This window comes from Natator depressus, chromosome 14 (genome assembly GCF_965152275.1).
Source record: "Natator depressus isolate rNatDep1 chromosome 14, rNatDep2.hap1, whole genome shotgun sequence".
Classification (NCBI taxonomy): domain Eukaryota; kingdom Metazoa; phylum Chordata; order Testudines; family Cheloniidae; genus Natator; species Natator depressus.
Window position 1 is genome coordinate 45,988,403 of NC_134247.1, and position 16,245 is coordinate 46,004,647.

Genomic DNA, 16,245 nt, shown 5'->3' on the forward strand with positions numbered 1-16,245 from the left:
GTGTGAAGGGAAAGAGGCGTCGGGAGCGGAGAGAGGGGACGGGGCAGGGGGAGGGAAGGGGTGAGACGGGGGGGAGGATGGAGAAGAGGGGGAACGAGACAGGGGAAGGAGGGGGGGAAGCTAGGACAGAGGGAGAGAAGGAAGGGGAAAGGAAGAAGGGGAGGGAAGTGAGACGGACGGGGTGGGACAGGGAAGGGCCGGGGGAACGAGAGGGGGCAGGAAGGAGGGGGTAGGTGGCGAGGGGAGCAGAGGGCGGGAGTGGGCAGGTGGGGCAGAAGGAGAGGGAAGTGGGTAGGTGGGGGGCAGAGGGAGGGGGGAGAGAGGGAAGGGGGCGGGGCTGGCAGGAGAGAGAGGCAGCCCCCCTCCGCCCCAGCCTGCCCCCTTCCCTCCCCGGTGACTCACTCTCTTCCTGGGTGGGGCTGGCGGAGGAGGACCCGTCGCTCCGGATCAGCTCCGTGTTGCGCTGAGAGTTGCCCGCAAGACTCCGAAGTGGGGCGATTCGCGCCCCCCGGCCCGGACCCGGCTTTTCCCGCCCCTTGGGGGAGCCTTGAAACGCACCCGAGCCGCGGAGCGGGGGGGATTTGTCCGTTTCTAACCCCCCCACCCCCCGGAGCCAGCCCCGGGCCATGGCTGAGGAGCAGACGCAGGTGGAGCTGTTTGTCAAGGTAAGCGGGGGGTGGGGGGCTCCCCAAAATCCGGAGCTGCTCCGCATTGACCCCCCTTCCCGGCGGGGAGCCCAGCCTGCCCCTCCCTTGTTCCCCAACGGGAGTCGGGCCACAGGAGAGTGAAAGTCCGGGAAGAGGAGAGAGCCCCCCCTTCACTCCCCGCCCCTCTGAATTCCCCCCCTCGCCCCTCTGAATTCCCCCCCCCCGGGCGGAGGCGGGCTGGGGAGGGGAGAAGGCGGGGGAGCTGGTTATTTGGGGGGAAAGAGGGGCTCTACTTCCCTCCTCCTTCCCCTGGAGTGGGGGGCTCCGACTCCCTCCTTCTCTGCCTCCTTCCCACACCCCTTCCTCTTTTGCCCCCCTCCTTTCTCCATCCCTTCCCCGTTCACACCCCTCTTGCCCCCTTTCACACCCCTTCCCTTGTTTTCACACCCCTCCTTTCTTTCACACCCCTTTCTCTTCATATCCCTCTTTTTCACTCCTCCTGTCTCCCTCCCTGGTCCTTCCCTCTTCACACCCCCTTTCCCTTCTTTTCACACCCTTTTGCCCCCTTTCTTCTTTTTCACATCCCCTTTCTCTCCCCTCGCCTGGCTCAGGTTCTCTTTCCCTCCCTTCCCAGGGCCCCTTTTCGGCCCCTCCTTCCTTCCCTTCCCCCCTCCTCCCTTCCTTCCTCTGCCTCCTTTCCTCTCCCACCGTCCTCCTCCGGCTCTGCCTTGCTCCCTGTTTTCTCTCCCCTGCCTCTGGGCGGGTCCCACCTTTCTGCCCCCCCCCCCCTCGTTCTTTCGCTCATTCCCGGGGTCACTCGGTGCCTGCTGCAGACTCACGTCCGCCACGTTTGGGGAAGTGCCTTCAACGGACTCGGGCCCACTCAGCCAGCCGGCCCCGAAATGCCGTGGCCCCCAGCTGGGTGGGACACCGAGATCCCACAGCTACCCACAGGACCTGGCCCGGAGCCCTATAGATCACTTACAAAATCGCACCACGGCTGTGTGAACTTCTTGGGGGGGGCAACATTTTGGGGGGGGGGCGTGTGTGAAAACTGCAGCATGGGTGGCCCCGACGTGTCCCCCGAATTCGTGGCTGGTCAGACGAGCTTTGTGGCTTAGAAAAATTCGAAGCTTTTCGGTTGATTTGCTCTTTTTTTGGCGGGGGGAACTGACTTTGCGGCCTGCATCCTTCCTCTCCTCTGACGCGGAAAGGGTTGAAAACGAAACCCCTTCGTCATCAGCCAGGCGTTCGACTCGCAAGAAGCTTTGTCTGACCCCCCCCGCATTAATTCCCCCCCAACTCCACCATTTCAAAATGACCCTGGGACTAAACAACCTGCTGCAGCCGCCCCGGCTCAGACCTGGCCCCGCTCTCAAATCTGCGTGTAGATCCCTGAAAGACGTTTGCAAAGCGTGGCTTGGATGTAGCCGGCTCGGAGGAAGACGCTCTTACAGGCCTGGCCTGGGGGGGAAAGTCAGATGGATAGAAGCTAAAGTTAGCACCAGATGCAAATACACACGGCCTCTTCTGGATCGCTTTCATTCCCTCGGCCGGTGTGTTTTGTTTCTCTCCGGCCTGGCCTACACCCAAATCGAAAACCATGGCGTGTCACAAGCCCTGATCCAGCCACTTGATCTAGTTTCTCTCTGTTGACTTCCACCCATTTATTCAGCACCTGGACTTCTGGAGGTTAATTTCCAGCGCCCGGAGAGGCAGAGAAAGGCCTAGATTTGAGGATCTTTGTGATCTAGCACCTGCTTGATGCAGGCCTGGCGCTTCCTGCATCGAATTCCTGGGCAGATCTTTGAGATAAACAGCCCGTCTTGAATTAAAACCGGAGAATCTACCACGTCCTTTAGCAAGTTGTCCCAATGCTTCATTCCCCTCCCAGTTAAAAAATTGCACCTTATTTCCCATCTGACTGGCTAGATCTGGATTCCCCCGGCATAGCACGTGAGGCCCTGGTCTGACAGCGCTTTCTCCTCGCTCTGACACAAACTGCTTTGAGACGCTTCGAAACTGATTGGAAATTGCCCCACATGCAGCTGAAGTGGGTGGATGCTGGCTTCCCCAGCCCACAAATATCTTAGAGCTTTGTAAAGTTGTACAGTCCTGAATCGAGAGAGAAAAGTGGCAATTTCCACCAGACATGAATGAAAAAACCCAAACGTTTGGTCGGTTTGGGTCAATCGAAGTATTGTCTTTGCTCTTTCAGTCTGATTAGCTTACGTGTCCCGATAAAAAGCGGATTTGAATCATAAAACCGGAATTTGTTTTGTTTCGAACACGTAGCCACAAAACTTTTGGACAACTTTTGTCGGTGCTTTGGTTTTTTTGAGTCAGGCGATTTGTCAAAACTGACCCTGTTTTGTCAACGTTTTCAACAAAGCGACACTTTCTGACGCAAAAAGAGCTGTTGAAAAATCACGACTATAATGAAAGCTCGTAAATCCTGGATTAATCTTCCCTTGAGTGAGGTGCTACTTGTGACTGGCTTGGGCCAAGAGATTTTCTCCATGAAACGTTTTTCATTGCAGGGGGAACACCCAGTTTCTCAGCACAAAAATTTCCCTTGTGAAAGTATCGATTTCAATGAACGTTTCCATTCCGGGGTGAAAAAGTCAGGGGAGAAAAATCTGGCAAATGTTGACACATCCCGGGTTTTGCCATTCTTGGAATGAAAAGCTTCAATTTTTGCTCGGAAATGACTTTTGCGTTGGAAGTTTGGAGTTTTAAAAAGATCCAGACTGAAATGAAACACTTTGAAATGAACCAAATGTTTTGATTGACGGGAAGCGGGGTTTTTTGGTCAGATTTCCGGGTCGTGTAAAATGTTGAGATTTTGGCTTTTCCTCCCAATTCGGGAATGAAAAATATTCAAAGTCGCAAATTCGCACATGATTTGAAAGCTGTTTTGGGTCTAGTCTGAGGCTTCGGGTTGAAACAGCACAACCGATCAGCGGCTAATCCGGCCGCTCTGGGTATTTTGGGAGTGAATTTGTCCTGTGGACAATCTCTCTGAAGCTAGAGTAAGCCTGGAGATGCTACCTCGAATGCAGCCAACTTGAATTAATTGTACATCCGGCTAAAAGACTAAACTCTCTCATGTAGGGTGACATGAAACCACGACCAGGTCTTCTAAAGCATCCGTGTTGGGGGCGGCCCTGGATCACCTACATCTGTTCGACACTGAAGCGAGTTCCCCATGTGAACGAGGCCTGTGTTGAGAAACTGGACTAAGCTAAACCGAAATAAAGCCGCTCTGAAACCAGCATGCCCGGAGCAGGGTTTGAAACACCCAAAATTGGGGACATTTTAAAACCAGGATGGAAAAAAAAATGATTAGGCGGGAACCATTTTTTGCCAGCAGTTTGAAACATTTGATTTGGGGAAAAGTTCAAAGGAGGAAAACTTTTCAATTGGTTTGAAGATCCCCTGGGACAATCAAACTGGGGCTGCTTCTGTTTACACAGCCGAGGGCTCTGTCTCTTTCCTCGTCTGCTTCTCTCCCCTTCCCTCTTTCTCTGTCTTTTGTTCTGTCTCTCTCTGGCCGGTTTAATTGGGCCATGCTTGGGTACGGGCTCGGTTAAACCGCCTCTCTCTTTCCCACTCCTCTTTTCTCTCCCTCTCCTTCTGATCCCCCTCCCTAGGAGGAAGCCCCCCCTCAAATCTCACCCTCGGGAGATCTTAATCCAGACTTTGTACGAGCTTTGTGCACCCCAAGAGTTGAGTAATGCAGCCACGGCCTTTCCTTCTGCTCCGCTTCATCTGCATCTTTCTTTCTTTCTTTCTTTCTTTCTTTCTTTCTTTCTTTCTTTCTTTCTTTCTTTCTTTCTTTCAGTCTCTGCTCTGTTCCCCTCTTTCTATCTTTTTCTTCCTCTCTCTTGTGTGTGTGTGTGTGTGTGTGTGTGTGTGTCTGGATCAGGGTGGGGCAGGGACACAAAACAGGACTCCTGGGTTCTCTCCCCGGCAAGGGGAGGGGAGGGGAGTGGGGTCTGGTGGTTAGAGCAGGGGGCTCTGGGAGCCAGGACTCCTGGGTTCTATCCTCAGCTGTGCATAGTCCCTCCTGTGTCTGGCTTTCCTTCCCCCCTCCTTGTTTCCTGTGGTTTACCCCTGGAGCAGGTTCTCGGACCAGATTTTCTTTGTGTGTTTAAAATCCAAACAGGGCTGAGGGCTGGTTTCCCTGGGCTGGGCTCACCCACTCCCTGGGGTGCGGCGCCTGGAATTTCAAAGTGGCTGCAAATTAGTGTAACTTTAGTTCGGGTAGAACAGGACTCTGGTGTGGGAGGGGAGTGAGGTCTGCTGGGTTAGAGCAGGGGGGCTGGGAGCCAGGACTCCTGGGTTCTGTCCCTGGCACTGGGAGGGGAGTGGGGTCTAGTGGTTAGAGCGGGGGGGGGGTCTTGGAGCCAGGACTCCTGGGTTCTCTCTCCAGTCATAGGAGGGGGGACCCTGGGCAAGTCACTTGACTGCTCCCTGCCTCAGTTTCCCATCTGTTGAATGGGGATCCTTATTTCTCTCTGGTTTCTCTAGGTAGACAATAAACTCGTCAGGACAGGGACTGCCTCTCTCATTACCTGTCCGTGCAGCACCTGGTGGGGGGGGGCAGGGCCCTGATTCTGGAGAGCCCCCTGCCGAGCCCACAGCCCAGGGCCCCCTGCTGAGCCCCCCGGCCCGCTCCCCAGCGCCCCCTGCTGCCCCCGCCCCCGCAGCAGATCCATGACCGGGGCGGGGAGGGGGGAATGAAATTAGAGGAAGGAACCATTTAACCCAAGGGGGTGGAGGAACGTGAGGAAAAGAACCTCCTGGGGTGACATCACTGCAGGGAAGGAGGCGAGCGGGCCCCAACCACAGAGCAGTATAGAGCCTGCCTTGGGTTGACTCAACGTTTCCTGGCTATGTCTGGGTGGATTGCCCCTGGGAAGGGCGAGTCTCCCTATAAAACCCTCAGTGGGGCTGGTTTTAAAGGGACAGGCCCTGCATGTCCTTCTTTTGGACTGTGTCGGGCGGGGATGGGGCCCGCCGGCCCAGAGGAGGTGGAAATGGGGGTGCTGGGCATTATCACGGGGCTCTAGTTGTTTGAAGACTGGTCGAGGGTGGATGCTGGGGGCTTGGACCCACAGGGGAGAGCAGGGAGGGGATAGTCAAAGGGGAATCGCTGCAGTTCTTTGCGGTGTAGGGCATATGACACACACTGAGCTCTACTGGTGCCCCCCACTCCCAGCCCGCAGCCCCTGCTAGCCTAGCCCAGCCCTTCCCCCCCCCCCCAGCTCTGCCGGTGCCCTTCACTCCCGACCCACAGCCCCTGCTACTCCCTGCTCAGCACTACAATTCCTCTTCTGGGACTTGGCTAGGGATGAATCGTTCCCAAAGCCACGGTGGCCTCCCACTGCCTGGCTCAAGGTAAACCCAGGCTGAGTCGGATCCCATCCCCCACTGCTTCCCCCACCCGCCCAGCCAGCCGGGCCCCCACCTTGGGGCTGGGTCGGAGCTGGAGGCCCCAAGATGGGGAAGGCCCCGCATCCCGTCCCTTATCCGGAGACAGGTAGTCGCTCAAAAAAATAGAACCCAGGAGTCCTGGCTCCCAGCCTCCCGTGCTCTAACCACTAGACCCCACTCCCCTCCCAGAGCTGGGGCGTGAACCCAGGTGTCCTGGCTCCCAGCCCCCCCTGCTGTAACCACTAGACCCCACACCCCTCCCAGAGCTGGGGAGAGAACCCAGGCGTCCGGGTTCCCCCTGAGCCCTGCCTGTGTTTGCCAGCTGTAGCTGTTGTGGCAGGGAGGGGCGGGTGTGTCTCTGTAATAACCATCACTGGGCATTGTGAGTTGGTTCTCCATGGCAACCCATCATGCCTGTCACCTTGTGTGTGGGTGTGACCTGTTTCTACAGCAACTGGCTGTGGGTGTGGCCCAGTTGAGCAGGGCGGGGCCTTGTGTCACTGTAGCCACCCTTTGTGGGGGTAATTGTGTGTGTCAGGTTGCCAGGAGGAGTGGGGGTGGGTGGTCATCTCCATAGCAACCGGCTGGGTCTGGTTGTCGGGTGTACCTGAGGGCACTGGTTGTGGGTTCTGGTAGAAAGGGCGGGTGTGAAGCAGGTGCCTAGCAACTGGCTCTGCCTGTCACCTGGCGGAGGGGGCTCGTTGCCGGGCATCTCCCTGGCAACTGGCTGGGGGCCTGGTGGGTGTTGGCAACAGGCAGCAGGATCTGGCTGGGCCCTGTGACCCCTGCGTTGGGGGTGTGTGTGTGGGGATTGGGGGCTGAAGGTGTTCTGTGACCCCCTGAACTGGAGGGGGTGGGGGGGTTAACCCTTGGGTGCTGCCCCCCAGCCAACTCCCTCCCCAACAGCCAGAGATGTGTGCCCCTCCTCCTGCCCCGAACCTCACACTCCTACCAGGCCCCAAAACCCCCTCCTCTCTGCCCCCCCCCCCAGACCACCCCTGCTGCCCCATAGGCATCCCCTCCTCTGCTCCCCACCCCCTCCTGCCCCCAGACACCGCCGCCTCCCTGCCCCACCCCCTGCCCCCCCATAGACACCCCTTCCTCTCTGCCCCCACCCCATCCCCTCCCACACCCCAGACACCCCATCTGCTCCCCACCCTGTCCTCCCAGACACCCCCTACTTCCCACCCCTGACCCTATACACCCCCTCCTGCTCCCAGACACCCCCTCCTCCCCGCCCCCACACCCTGTTTCCCCTCACCCCACAGGCCCTTCCCTTTCCGGCTGCTCCCCCCGCCCCAACAGCCCCCAAGGCACTGGCAGGAGAGGGCATGTCAGTCAGGGACTCCCTGGACCCCCATGGGCTGCACCTCCCCCCGCCATATCCCTAGAGATCCAGTCCCCACCACACACCCATGGCACCAAGCAGGAGGGGGTGTGTGTGTGGGGGGAGCACAGGCCCTGGGGGAGCTGAGGGGGGCTATGGGGAGTTGCAAAAGGGGAGCCCTCTGCAGGGTCCCTATAGGGCAGGATTAGAGCACCATCTGGTGGTCACGGCCGGTATTGCAGCCACACCCCCCGCGTGGGGTCTGCATCGCGAGGGGGCGCCATCTGGTGGTCACGGCCGGTATTGCAGCCACACCCCCGCGTGGGGTCTGCATCGCGAGGGGGCGCCATCTGGTGGTCACGGCCGGTATTGCAGCCACACCCCCGCGTGGGGTCTGCATCGCCAGGGGGCTCAGGCCAAGGCTGGTATTGCAGCAGGGCACCGACCAGGCGTTATAGCTGTGGGCGCCCCCTGGTGGTGGCTGCCGGTAGTGCAGCCTGGACAACACGGTGTGGGGGGCAGCCCTGCCCCATGGAGGGGTGGCAGCTCCGAGGCAGGACGGGGACGGGAAGGGGGAAGCTCTGGGGGTGGTGGGGCCGGGCACTGGGTGGTTGCTGAGCCCCCTCTGTTCTGTGGGCCAGGCCGGCAGCGATGGGGCCAAGATCGGGAACTGCCCCTTCTCCCAGCGGCTCTTCATGGTGCTTTGGCTCAAAGGCGTCACCTTCAACGTCACCACGGTGGACACAAAAAGGTGGGTGAGACGTGGTCTGTGCCCCTAATTCCCGACCCACAGCCCCCTGCTAGCCCAGCCCTGCCCCCCAGCTCTGCTGGTGCCCCTCACTCCCGACCTGCACCCCCTGCTAGCCCAGACCTGCCCCCCAGCCCTGCCGGTGCCCCTCACTCCCGACCCACAGCCCCCTGCTAGCCCAGCCTAGCCCCCCAGCTCTGCCAGTGCCCCTCACTCCCGACCCGCAGCCCCCTGCCAGCCCAGCCCCCCAGCTCAGCCAATGCCCCTCACTCCCGACCCGCAGCCCCCTGCTAGCCCAGCCCTGCCCCCCAGCTCTGCCGGTGCCCCTCACTCCCGACCTGCAGCCCCCGTCTCTCATTGCAGGAGGACTGACACCGTTCAGAAGCTTTGCCCGGGCGGGCAGCTCCCCTTCCTGATGTACGGGACCGAGGTCCGAACCGACACCAACAAGATCGAGGAGTTCCTGGAGGAGGTGCTGTGCCCCCCCAAGTATGTGCCAAGGAGCCGGTCCGGCATGGCAGGGAGCATGTGCGGGGCAAGTGAGGGTACCACTCTGGATGGGACCACTGTCATGTGGCAGGGAGTTCCACTGGCCACCGGGGAAGCAACAATCCCCACGCCTGGTGGGTAGCTCCGCTCACCGGTTCGCTGAAATGGGGGGATCTGAGAACTCTGGAGAGGGGCTTTCTGGGCTGGGGGAGGGGTGTGTTTACTGTTTTTTCGGGGGCGGGGGAGCGGGCTCCTCTAGGTGTGGGGGTCACTAGGGAGGGGTATCGGGGCAGGTTCCGGAGACTGGAGGGGAGGTGTGTGTGTGTGGGGGGGGGGTGGCTGGTGTGTGTGAGGAGGGGGCTTCTGGGGGGTGGATAATAAAGGAGGGGGGACCCCACGTGCCTGCATCTCTCACTGCCCCCCCCAGGTACCCCAGGTTGGCCGCCCGTAACCCCGAGTCCAACACGGCCGGGCTCGACATCTTCGCCAAGTTCTCCGCCTACATCAAGAACTCGAACCCGGCGCAAGACCCCGGTGAGCGGAAGAGGGGGGATCCCTGGGGCGGGGGAAGGGTGAAGGGGAATCTGCCAGGGGGAGGGGGCGGGGAAACCCCTCACTTCTCATTGGCTGCCCCAGGTCGCTCTCTGTCTTTCCATTGGCTGCCTCATGGGCAAACCTTCACTGTCCCCCATCTCCTCCTTGTTTTCATTGGCTGCCCTTCTGTCTCCACTTTGTTCCCATTGGCCGCCTCTCAGTCAAACCTCCCCCTCCCCCATTCCCATTGGCTGGCTCTCTGCCACTACTTATCTCTCTCTTGTTCTCATTGGCTCTTTCTCTTGGCTGCCCCTTGTCATGGGTCGGTCCCTCTGTCTCTCTTCCCCTCAATCTCATTGGCCACCCCACATCACCCCCTGCTTCTCATTGGCTCCCTCTCTTGGCGGCATCTGTCTCCTCTCGGTTCTGATTGGTTGTGTCCCTTTGCCATCTTATCTCCCCTTGGTTCTGATTGGTTCCAGCTCTTAGTCACTCTGTCCTCTCATTGGCTGCCCGTTGTTCTAATTGGCTCCCTCCTCGTTCTGATTTGCTCCTTCTCGCTGTTGCCACAATCCCTCTGTCGTCTCTCATTGGTCGCTCCTGTCTCCCCTTGGTTCTCATTGGCTGCCGCTGTCAGCCATTGGATCTCCCTGATCTTGTTTTGATTTTCACTGGCTGCCTCGTTTACCCTCTCTTCTGCTTGGTGCCCCCCTCATCTGCACTAGATTCTCATTGGCTACGTCCCTGGCCTTCCCGGGTTACCTTCTCCTCTGACTGGCTGCCTCCGATCTCACCTTGATGCTCACTGGCTGGCTCCCATGTTCCCTGGGTTTTGATTGGTTGCCTCTCTGCTCCCGTGAGCTTCTCCCCCTTTTGATTGGCTGCCCCATATCGCCTTATTGATTCTCATTGGCTTCCCCCCCCTTCACCCTCTCGTGACTGGCTGGATGCCACGCCCTGGGTTCCCATTGGCTGCCCTTCTGTCTGCCCCATTCCGATGACCGTCCCTTCTGATTGGCTGTCCTCGGTCTCGGTTCTATTCTCATTGGCCTCCTCTCCCTTTCTCTTTCTACCCCGCTTCCTTCACCCTCTCTTCTGACTGGCTGTCCTCCATCTCCCTGGCTTCCCATTGGCTGCCTTTCTGTCTGCCCCATGCTGATGACCGTCCCTTCTGATTGGCTGTCCTCCATCTGCTGACGAGTCTCTCTCTCCCCGCCCAGCCCTGGAGAAGGGGCTGCTGAAGGCGCTCAAGGTGCTGGACAATTACCTGATGGCGCCGCTGCCGGACGAGGTGGACGAGACGAGCGCCGAGGACGAGACCCCCTCGAGCCGCAAGTTCCTGGACGGGGACGAGCTGACGCTGGCCGACTGCAACCTGCTGCCCAAGCTGCACGTCGTCCAGGTGGGGGGCGCAGGACCGGGGCTGGCCACCAGGGGGCGCCGCTGCCCGCCGCGGCCGGCACTAGGGGGCGCTGTGCTGCGGGGTGGGGTGGGCGGGTCTCCCCTGGGCTGGCCCCAGGGCCACGCACGGTCGCTCGAGATCTGGGGCTGGTTTTCGGCCTCGCCCACTCTGCGTCCGGCGGTGTCGACGGCTCCGGCTGGGACGGATCTTTACTCCCCCCGGCGCTGGCGCTCTCAGAGCGGCCGGTGGGTCTGGCTGGCGCGTCTCAATCTTTTACCAGCGTCTGTATCTGTGGGGCGGGCCGTGGATCAGGCCACGGGTTTAGCTATAGGGCCGTGGGGCATGGATCTGGCTGTGGGTCTATGGATCTAGCTGTAGGAGCATGGGTCAGGCTGTGGAGCTGTGGGGCCACGGGGCTGGCCGCGGGTCGGGCCATGGGGCCATGAATCTAGCTGCGGGGCCATGGGTTTATCTATAGGGCCATAGGTCAGGCCATGGAGTTGTGGGGCCGTGGGTCAGGCCATGGGTTGGGCTGTGGGTCAGGCCGTGGATCTTGCTGTAGGGCTATGGGTCAGGCCATGGAGCTGTAGGGCTGGCTATGGGTTAGGCCATGGATCTAGTTGCGGGGCCGTGGGTCGGGCCGTGGGTCGGGCCGTGGATCTTGCTGTAGGGCTGTGGGTCAGGCTATGGAGCTGTAGGGCTGGCCATGGGTCAGGCCATGGGGCCATGGATCTAGTTGTGGGGCCATGGGTCAGGCTGTGGGTCGGGCCATGGAGCTGTAGGACCGTGGGTCAGGCCATGGGTTGGGCTGTGGGTCAGGCCGTGGGTCGGGCCGTGGATCTCGCTGTAGGGCTGTGGGTCAGGCCATGGAGCTGTAGGGCTGGCCATGGGTCAGGCCGTGGGGCCATGGATCTAGTTGTGGGGCCGTGGGTCGGGCTGTGGGGCCGTGGGTCAGGCCGCAGGTCGGTCAGGCCATGGATCTAGTTGTGGGGCCGTGGAGCTGCGGGGCCGTGGGTCGGGCCGCGGCCCATCAGTCCCCGGCTCTCTGTGGGCGCAGGCCTGGCCATGACCCCCCTGTGCCCCCCAGGTGGTGTGTAAGAAATATCGGGGATTCACCATCCCGGAGGCGCTGCAGGGCATCCACCGGTACCTGCGACATGCCTACGCCCGCGAGGAGTTCGCCAGCACCTGCCCCGACGCCGAGGAGATCGAACTGGCCTACGAGACGGTGGCCAAAACCCTGAAATAGCCCTGGGGACCCGGCGGGGCCCCACCCCAGCATGGGGGCTGCCAAGCCCGGAGGAGGGGGGGGGCTGATTTTGGGGGGAGGGGGGGTCTGTATTCGGTTCGGCTGGGGGCAGGGGGAGGGATTCACGCTGAAATATGAAACCCATTAAATAAACTTTTAAAACTCCCCTTGGTGAAGTCCTGAGAGTCGGCGGGAGGGGATGGGACCCCGGTGTCCGGGAGGGCAGCACAGGGCCCTCACCCCTAGGCGGCTGGAGACGGGGATGAGGAATGGGACCCTGGCGTCCGGGACAGCAGCGCAGGGCTCCGCTTCCCTCCCAGAGCCTGTGTTGGGGGGAGAGACCAGGACCAGCGCAGGGGGTAGGAATCTTGGAGCGGTTGGGGGGGCAGTTTTGGGGTCGGGTTCAGAGGTTCTGATTGGTTGGCAGCAGTCACATGGCTCGAAGTAGCTGGACACTTCGATGCCCCACCTGGCTAGCACAAGGAGGTGGGGCAGAGTCACCAGGGGGAGCTTTGAAACCATCACTAACTTGATCCCACTCACCCCACCAATTCCAATACTCTGTAACCCCCCCCCCCCAGTTTCACACCCCCCTCCAATCAGTCACCCCCAGGGGGGGGCTTTTAACTCTTTATTTCCCAAGCATAATTGGGTGGGGGTAGGGGGGCACAGATCTTGAGAGGACCGAGTCAGAGTCTTGGAGGGGGCATCTGGGAGCTTTCAATGCGGGGGACAGAGCGGGAAGAGGAGGGTTCCCAGCTGCCCCAGGTGCTGTGGCGTGGGGTGGGAGGAGGGAGGGGTCTCTCAATGGATTTTGGAGGGGGCAGAACCCCTGGCAGTGGGGCTGAGAAGGAGCTGGGATGATGTGGGGGCAGGGTGTGGGGGTTAGAGAGAAGGTCTCGGAGCTGCTGGAGGACGGGAGGGGTCCCAGGACTGGGCTGGGGTGCTCTAGGGGGGCTCTAAGAGCTGGGTCAGGGACTGAGGCCCCGGGCAGGGGGGAGGGGCTCTGGGGGGGGTCTCAGAGCAGCAGGGCGAGGGGCAGGGCGATCCCCAGTACCCCCCAGGCCGGGCGGGCCCCTCCGTTGCAGAGGTCGCTGGAGCAGCAGGCCGTGGAGTAGGTGAAATTGGCCCCCAGCAGCCAGCGCATCCCCCGGGCCCCGCAGAGCTTGGCCTCCCCACAGCTCTTCTCATAGACGACCAGCTCCAGGGCACCTGGGGGGCAGGGGAGGGAGGGCGTGAGATGGAGACCGAGTGCAGCCCCTGCCCCTTCCCACCCCCTGCGGCCGGGGATCCCACCGCTGACACCATCAACCTGACCCAGGAACCCCGGCTCAGCCCGCTGAGCCCGTCTGCCCCGGTCGCCTGGCTCCCTGATGTACTGCTGAAATCCAGTAGCAGGGAGTTCCACAGGCACCACTGTGTCCTGCTCCCCGCGGCACGAAGACTGACCTCTGCGTCCCATGGCGACCGAGGTGAGGCAGCGCTGCGTCGGGGCGCAGGGGGTGACGAACTTCAGGCAGTCCAGGGGCGCGATGGTGGGGAACAGGCAGGTGTAGCAGTGCAAGGCCTCCCCTAGAGGGGAGGGGGAGAATGAGTGAACCCAGGCGTCCGGGCGGGGGAACAGGACCCAGGTGTCTGGTCCCTGTGGAGGGGCTGCAATTGGCCAGAGTGGCCACCAGGGGGCAGCGCAACCCACATGAAAGGGAGCGGCCCTGAGAGCATGTGACTAAAGAAACCATTAATGGGACTGGAAGGTGCCCCCTCACTCCCGACCAACAGCCCCCTGCTAGCCCAGCCCTGCCCCCCCAGCCCTGCCGGTGCCCCTCACTCCCGACCCACAGCCCCCTCCCAGCCCAGCCCTGCCGGTGCCCCTCACTCCCGACCCACAGCCCCCTGCTAGCCCAGCCCTGCCCCCCCCAGCCCTGCTGGTGCCCCTCACTCCCGACCCGCAGCCCCCTGCTAGCCCAGCCCTGCCCCCCTGAGCCCTGCCAGTGCCCCTCACTCCCGACCCGCCGCCCCCCACTGAGTTTTCCTGAGATGGCCAGAGCTTGAGACCTGACCCGCTCATGCCATCTCCGACCCCCCCATTGCCCGGAGTTGATCCCAGGCCCGGCTGCACTTCCCGCTCACCAGCCGGCAAAGCGAGGAACCCCCCCAGCAAGGCCAAGCCCAGGGCTGTGTTCATGGCTCCGTCCGTCCGTCCGTCCGGCGTCTGTCTACCTCCTCGTCCCTCCCTTCTCCGAATGCCTGTGGGTCTGAGCCCTGGGGTGGGGCAGGGGCACCCGATCGCACCCTCCCCCACTGTCATGCTGCTAATGAAAGACCAGTGCCCGCCAATTAATGCTGCAATGCGATTGCCCGCCCTAGGCGAGCAGCGGGCTGGGGAAGGCTGAGTGAAAGGCCGGTGACGCTGCTGTTGTCTGGCATCCTGGTTTAAGGTGGGGCCCAGGGCTGCCCTGGCTTGACCCTGGGGTCTCTCCACGAGACACCCCAGCTCAATTTATTGACGGGGAGTGGTCGCCCTGACACTGCTGGAGCGAAGAGCCAATTCCCATGTATCCGTTCCCCAGGTGGGTCCTGAGAGCAGGGATCCCGCCAGCCTGTCACCTTCCCTGTGCAGCGTGAAATCGATGGCGCGCCGGGAGCCTCTGGTGGAGGCAGGTTTTTCTAGACCTCGAATCGTCTTCTCTGAGCCCTCGGCAATTCATCAACGTCCCTCCAGAGCCCGGCGATGCGTTGGCCTCGCCCCGTCGCTCACCAGCCCCCTGGTCACTGCCACGATCCTCCTTGGACAGCATGCGCTAGAGGGGACATGACACACACTCGCCAAGTGGGCCGGGAGAGTTTGCCACGTGCGCTCAGCCCTGTTCGGTATCCTGTAATTGTGGCTGTGGGTCGGGAGTGAGGGGCACCGGCAGAGCTGTGAGGGAGGCAGGACTGGGCTAGCAGGGGGCTGCGGGTCGGGAGTGAGGGACATCGGCAGAGCTGGCGGGGGGCAGGGCTGGGCTACCAGGGGACTGTGGGTTGGGAGTGAGGGGCATCGGCAGAGCTGGGGGGGGCAGGGCTGGGCTAGCAGGGGCTGCGAGTCGGGAGTGAGGGGCACCGGCAGAGCTGGCGGGGGGCAGGGCTGGGCTACCAGGGGGCTGTGGGTTGGGAGTGAGGGACATCGGCAGAGCTGGGGGGGCAGGGCTGGGCTAGCAGGGGCTGCGAGTCGGGAGTGAGGGGCACCCACACAGCTGTGTCTGTTTTAATTCTTTTTCCTTTTCCCTCCTGACAGTCACGGGTGTGGGGGCCGGGGGGGTCCCATCTGCTGAGCCGGAAATTAGCAGAGGAAGGCGAGTCAGAGATGAGCTATTTCCCCTTGGGGGCGGGGGGCAGGTTGAAGGAAGCATGAAGCAGGGGAGGGGCTGTTCATCCATTTATCACCCTACAGGAAAAGGGGCCCCATGGGGATTTCCTGCCGGGGGAACCCCCATCCCCAAAGATATCACCCCTCCCCCGCTGAAACTCCTGTTCCCCTCCGGCTGCTGTAACACCTTCCCCCCCCCCACCCCCAGTGCCCCTCACTCCCAACCCGCAGCCCCCTGCTAGCCCAGCCCTGGGGTCCCCCTGACGTTTAGGTCTGTGGGTGTCCCCTCATGGTTCCAGTGCCCCCCCCCCCAGAAGAGATACAGTCTGTCTCTCCCCTGCCCCATGTAGGTGCCCAAGGACATGGGAGGAGGTGGGGGGTTCCTGCCGTGGTTTGCCCAGACATAGCCCGGGCGGGGGGGGCGATTTCCCATCCCAGCTGGCCCTGAGTGTGGCTGTCTGGACCCGGGTGCGCTTCCTGCGTAACCCCGAGAGGCCAGGGCGGCCCTGCCTCGGGCAAGGGGGCAGACGGGGGGGCCCTGCCCTTGGGGGGGGTGTCTCTCTGAATGAGCCCTCGCTGCAGCACAGCGCCCCCTAGTGCCACCCTGGGGCACGGGCACCAGCACTGACGGCCAGGAGAGCGCCCCCCACCCCCACTCCCTGCAGGCCAGCGCCCCTTAGCGCCGCCCTTTGCACGACCTGGGGGCACAGAGCCTGTTGTCTCCGAACAGCTGGGCTAGCAGGGGCTGCGGGTTGGGAGTGAGGGGCACCAGCAGGGCCCGGGGGGTGGGTGGGGGTTACATGGGGGGTGTGATCCCACCCCCCAAGCTGGTGTGATGACCAGCCACGCCCCCCGGGGGCAGAGCGTTAATACCTCTGCTAAGCCCTGGCCCTGAGCTGGGTCTAAATGACCCCGGGGGCGGGGCGGGGTGTAAGGGTCCCTTCTGCCCCCTGCTGGTGGGGATGAGACCTGCAGTGTGGGGGGGCGGGGCCTCGGCCCCCATCCTGCCTCACACCCACAACCCAGGGCCCCCCAGGTCCGTGTATCTCCCTCCGCCCCCC

At 61.9% G+C, this 16,245-nt stretch overlaps 1 protein-coding gene across 1 annotated transcript; it reads left to right on the forward strand.

Moving 5' to 3' along the window:
* Positions 1 to 414: 414 nt before the first annotated feature.
* On the forward strand, positions 415 to 11,850 carry CLIC1 (chloride intracellular channel 1). The gene is made up of 6 exons (XM_074970920.1): positions 415 to 665; positions 8,055 to 8,164; positions 8,525 to 8,650; positions 9,078 to 9,184; positions 10,405 to 10,586; positions 11,674 to 11,850. The coding sequence occupies exons 1-6, from the start codon at positions 627 to 629 to the stop codon at positions 11,833 to 11,835; spliced, it is 726 nt and encodes a 241-aa protein (XP_074827021.1). The 5' UTR covers positions 415 to 626; the 3' UTR covers positions 11,836 to 11,850.
* The last annotated feature ends 4,395 nt before the right edge of the window (positions 11,851 to 16,245 follow it).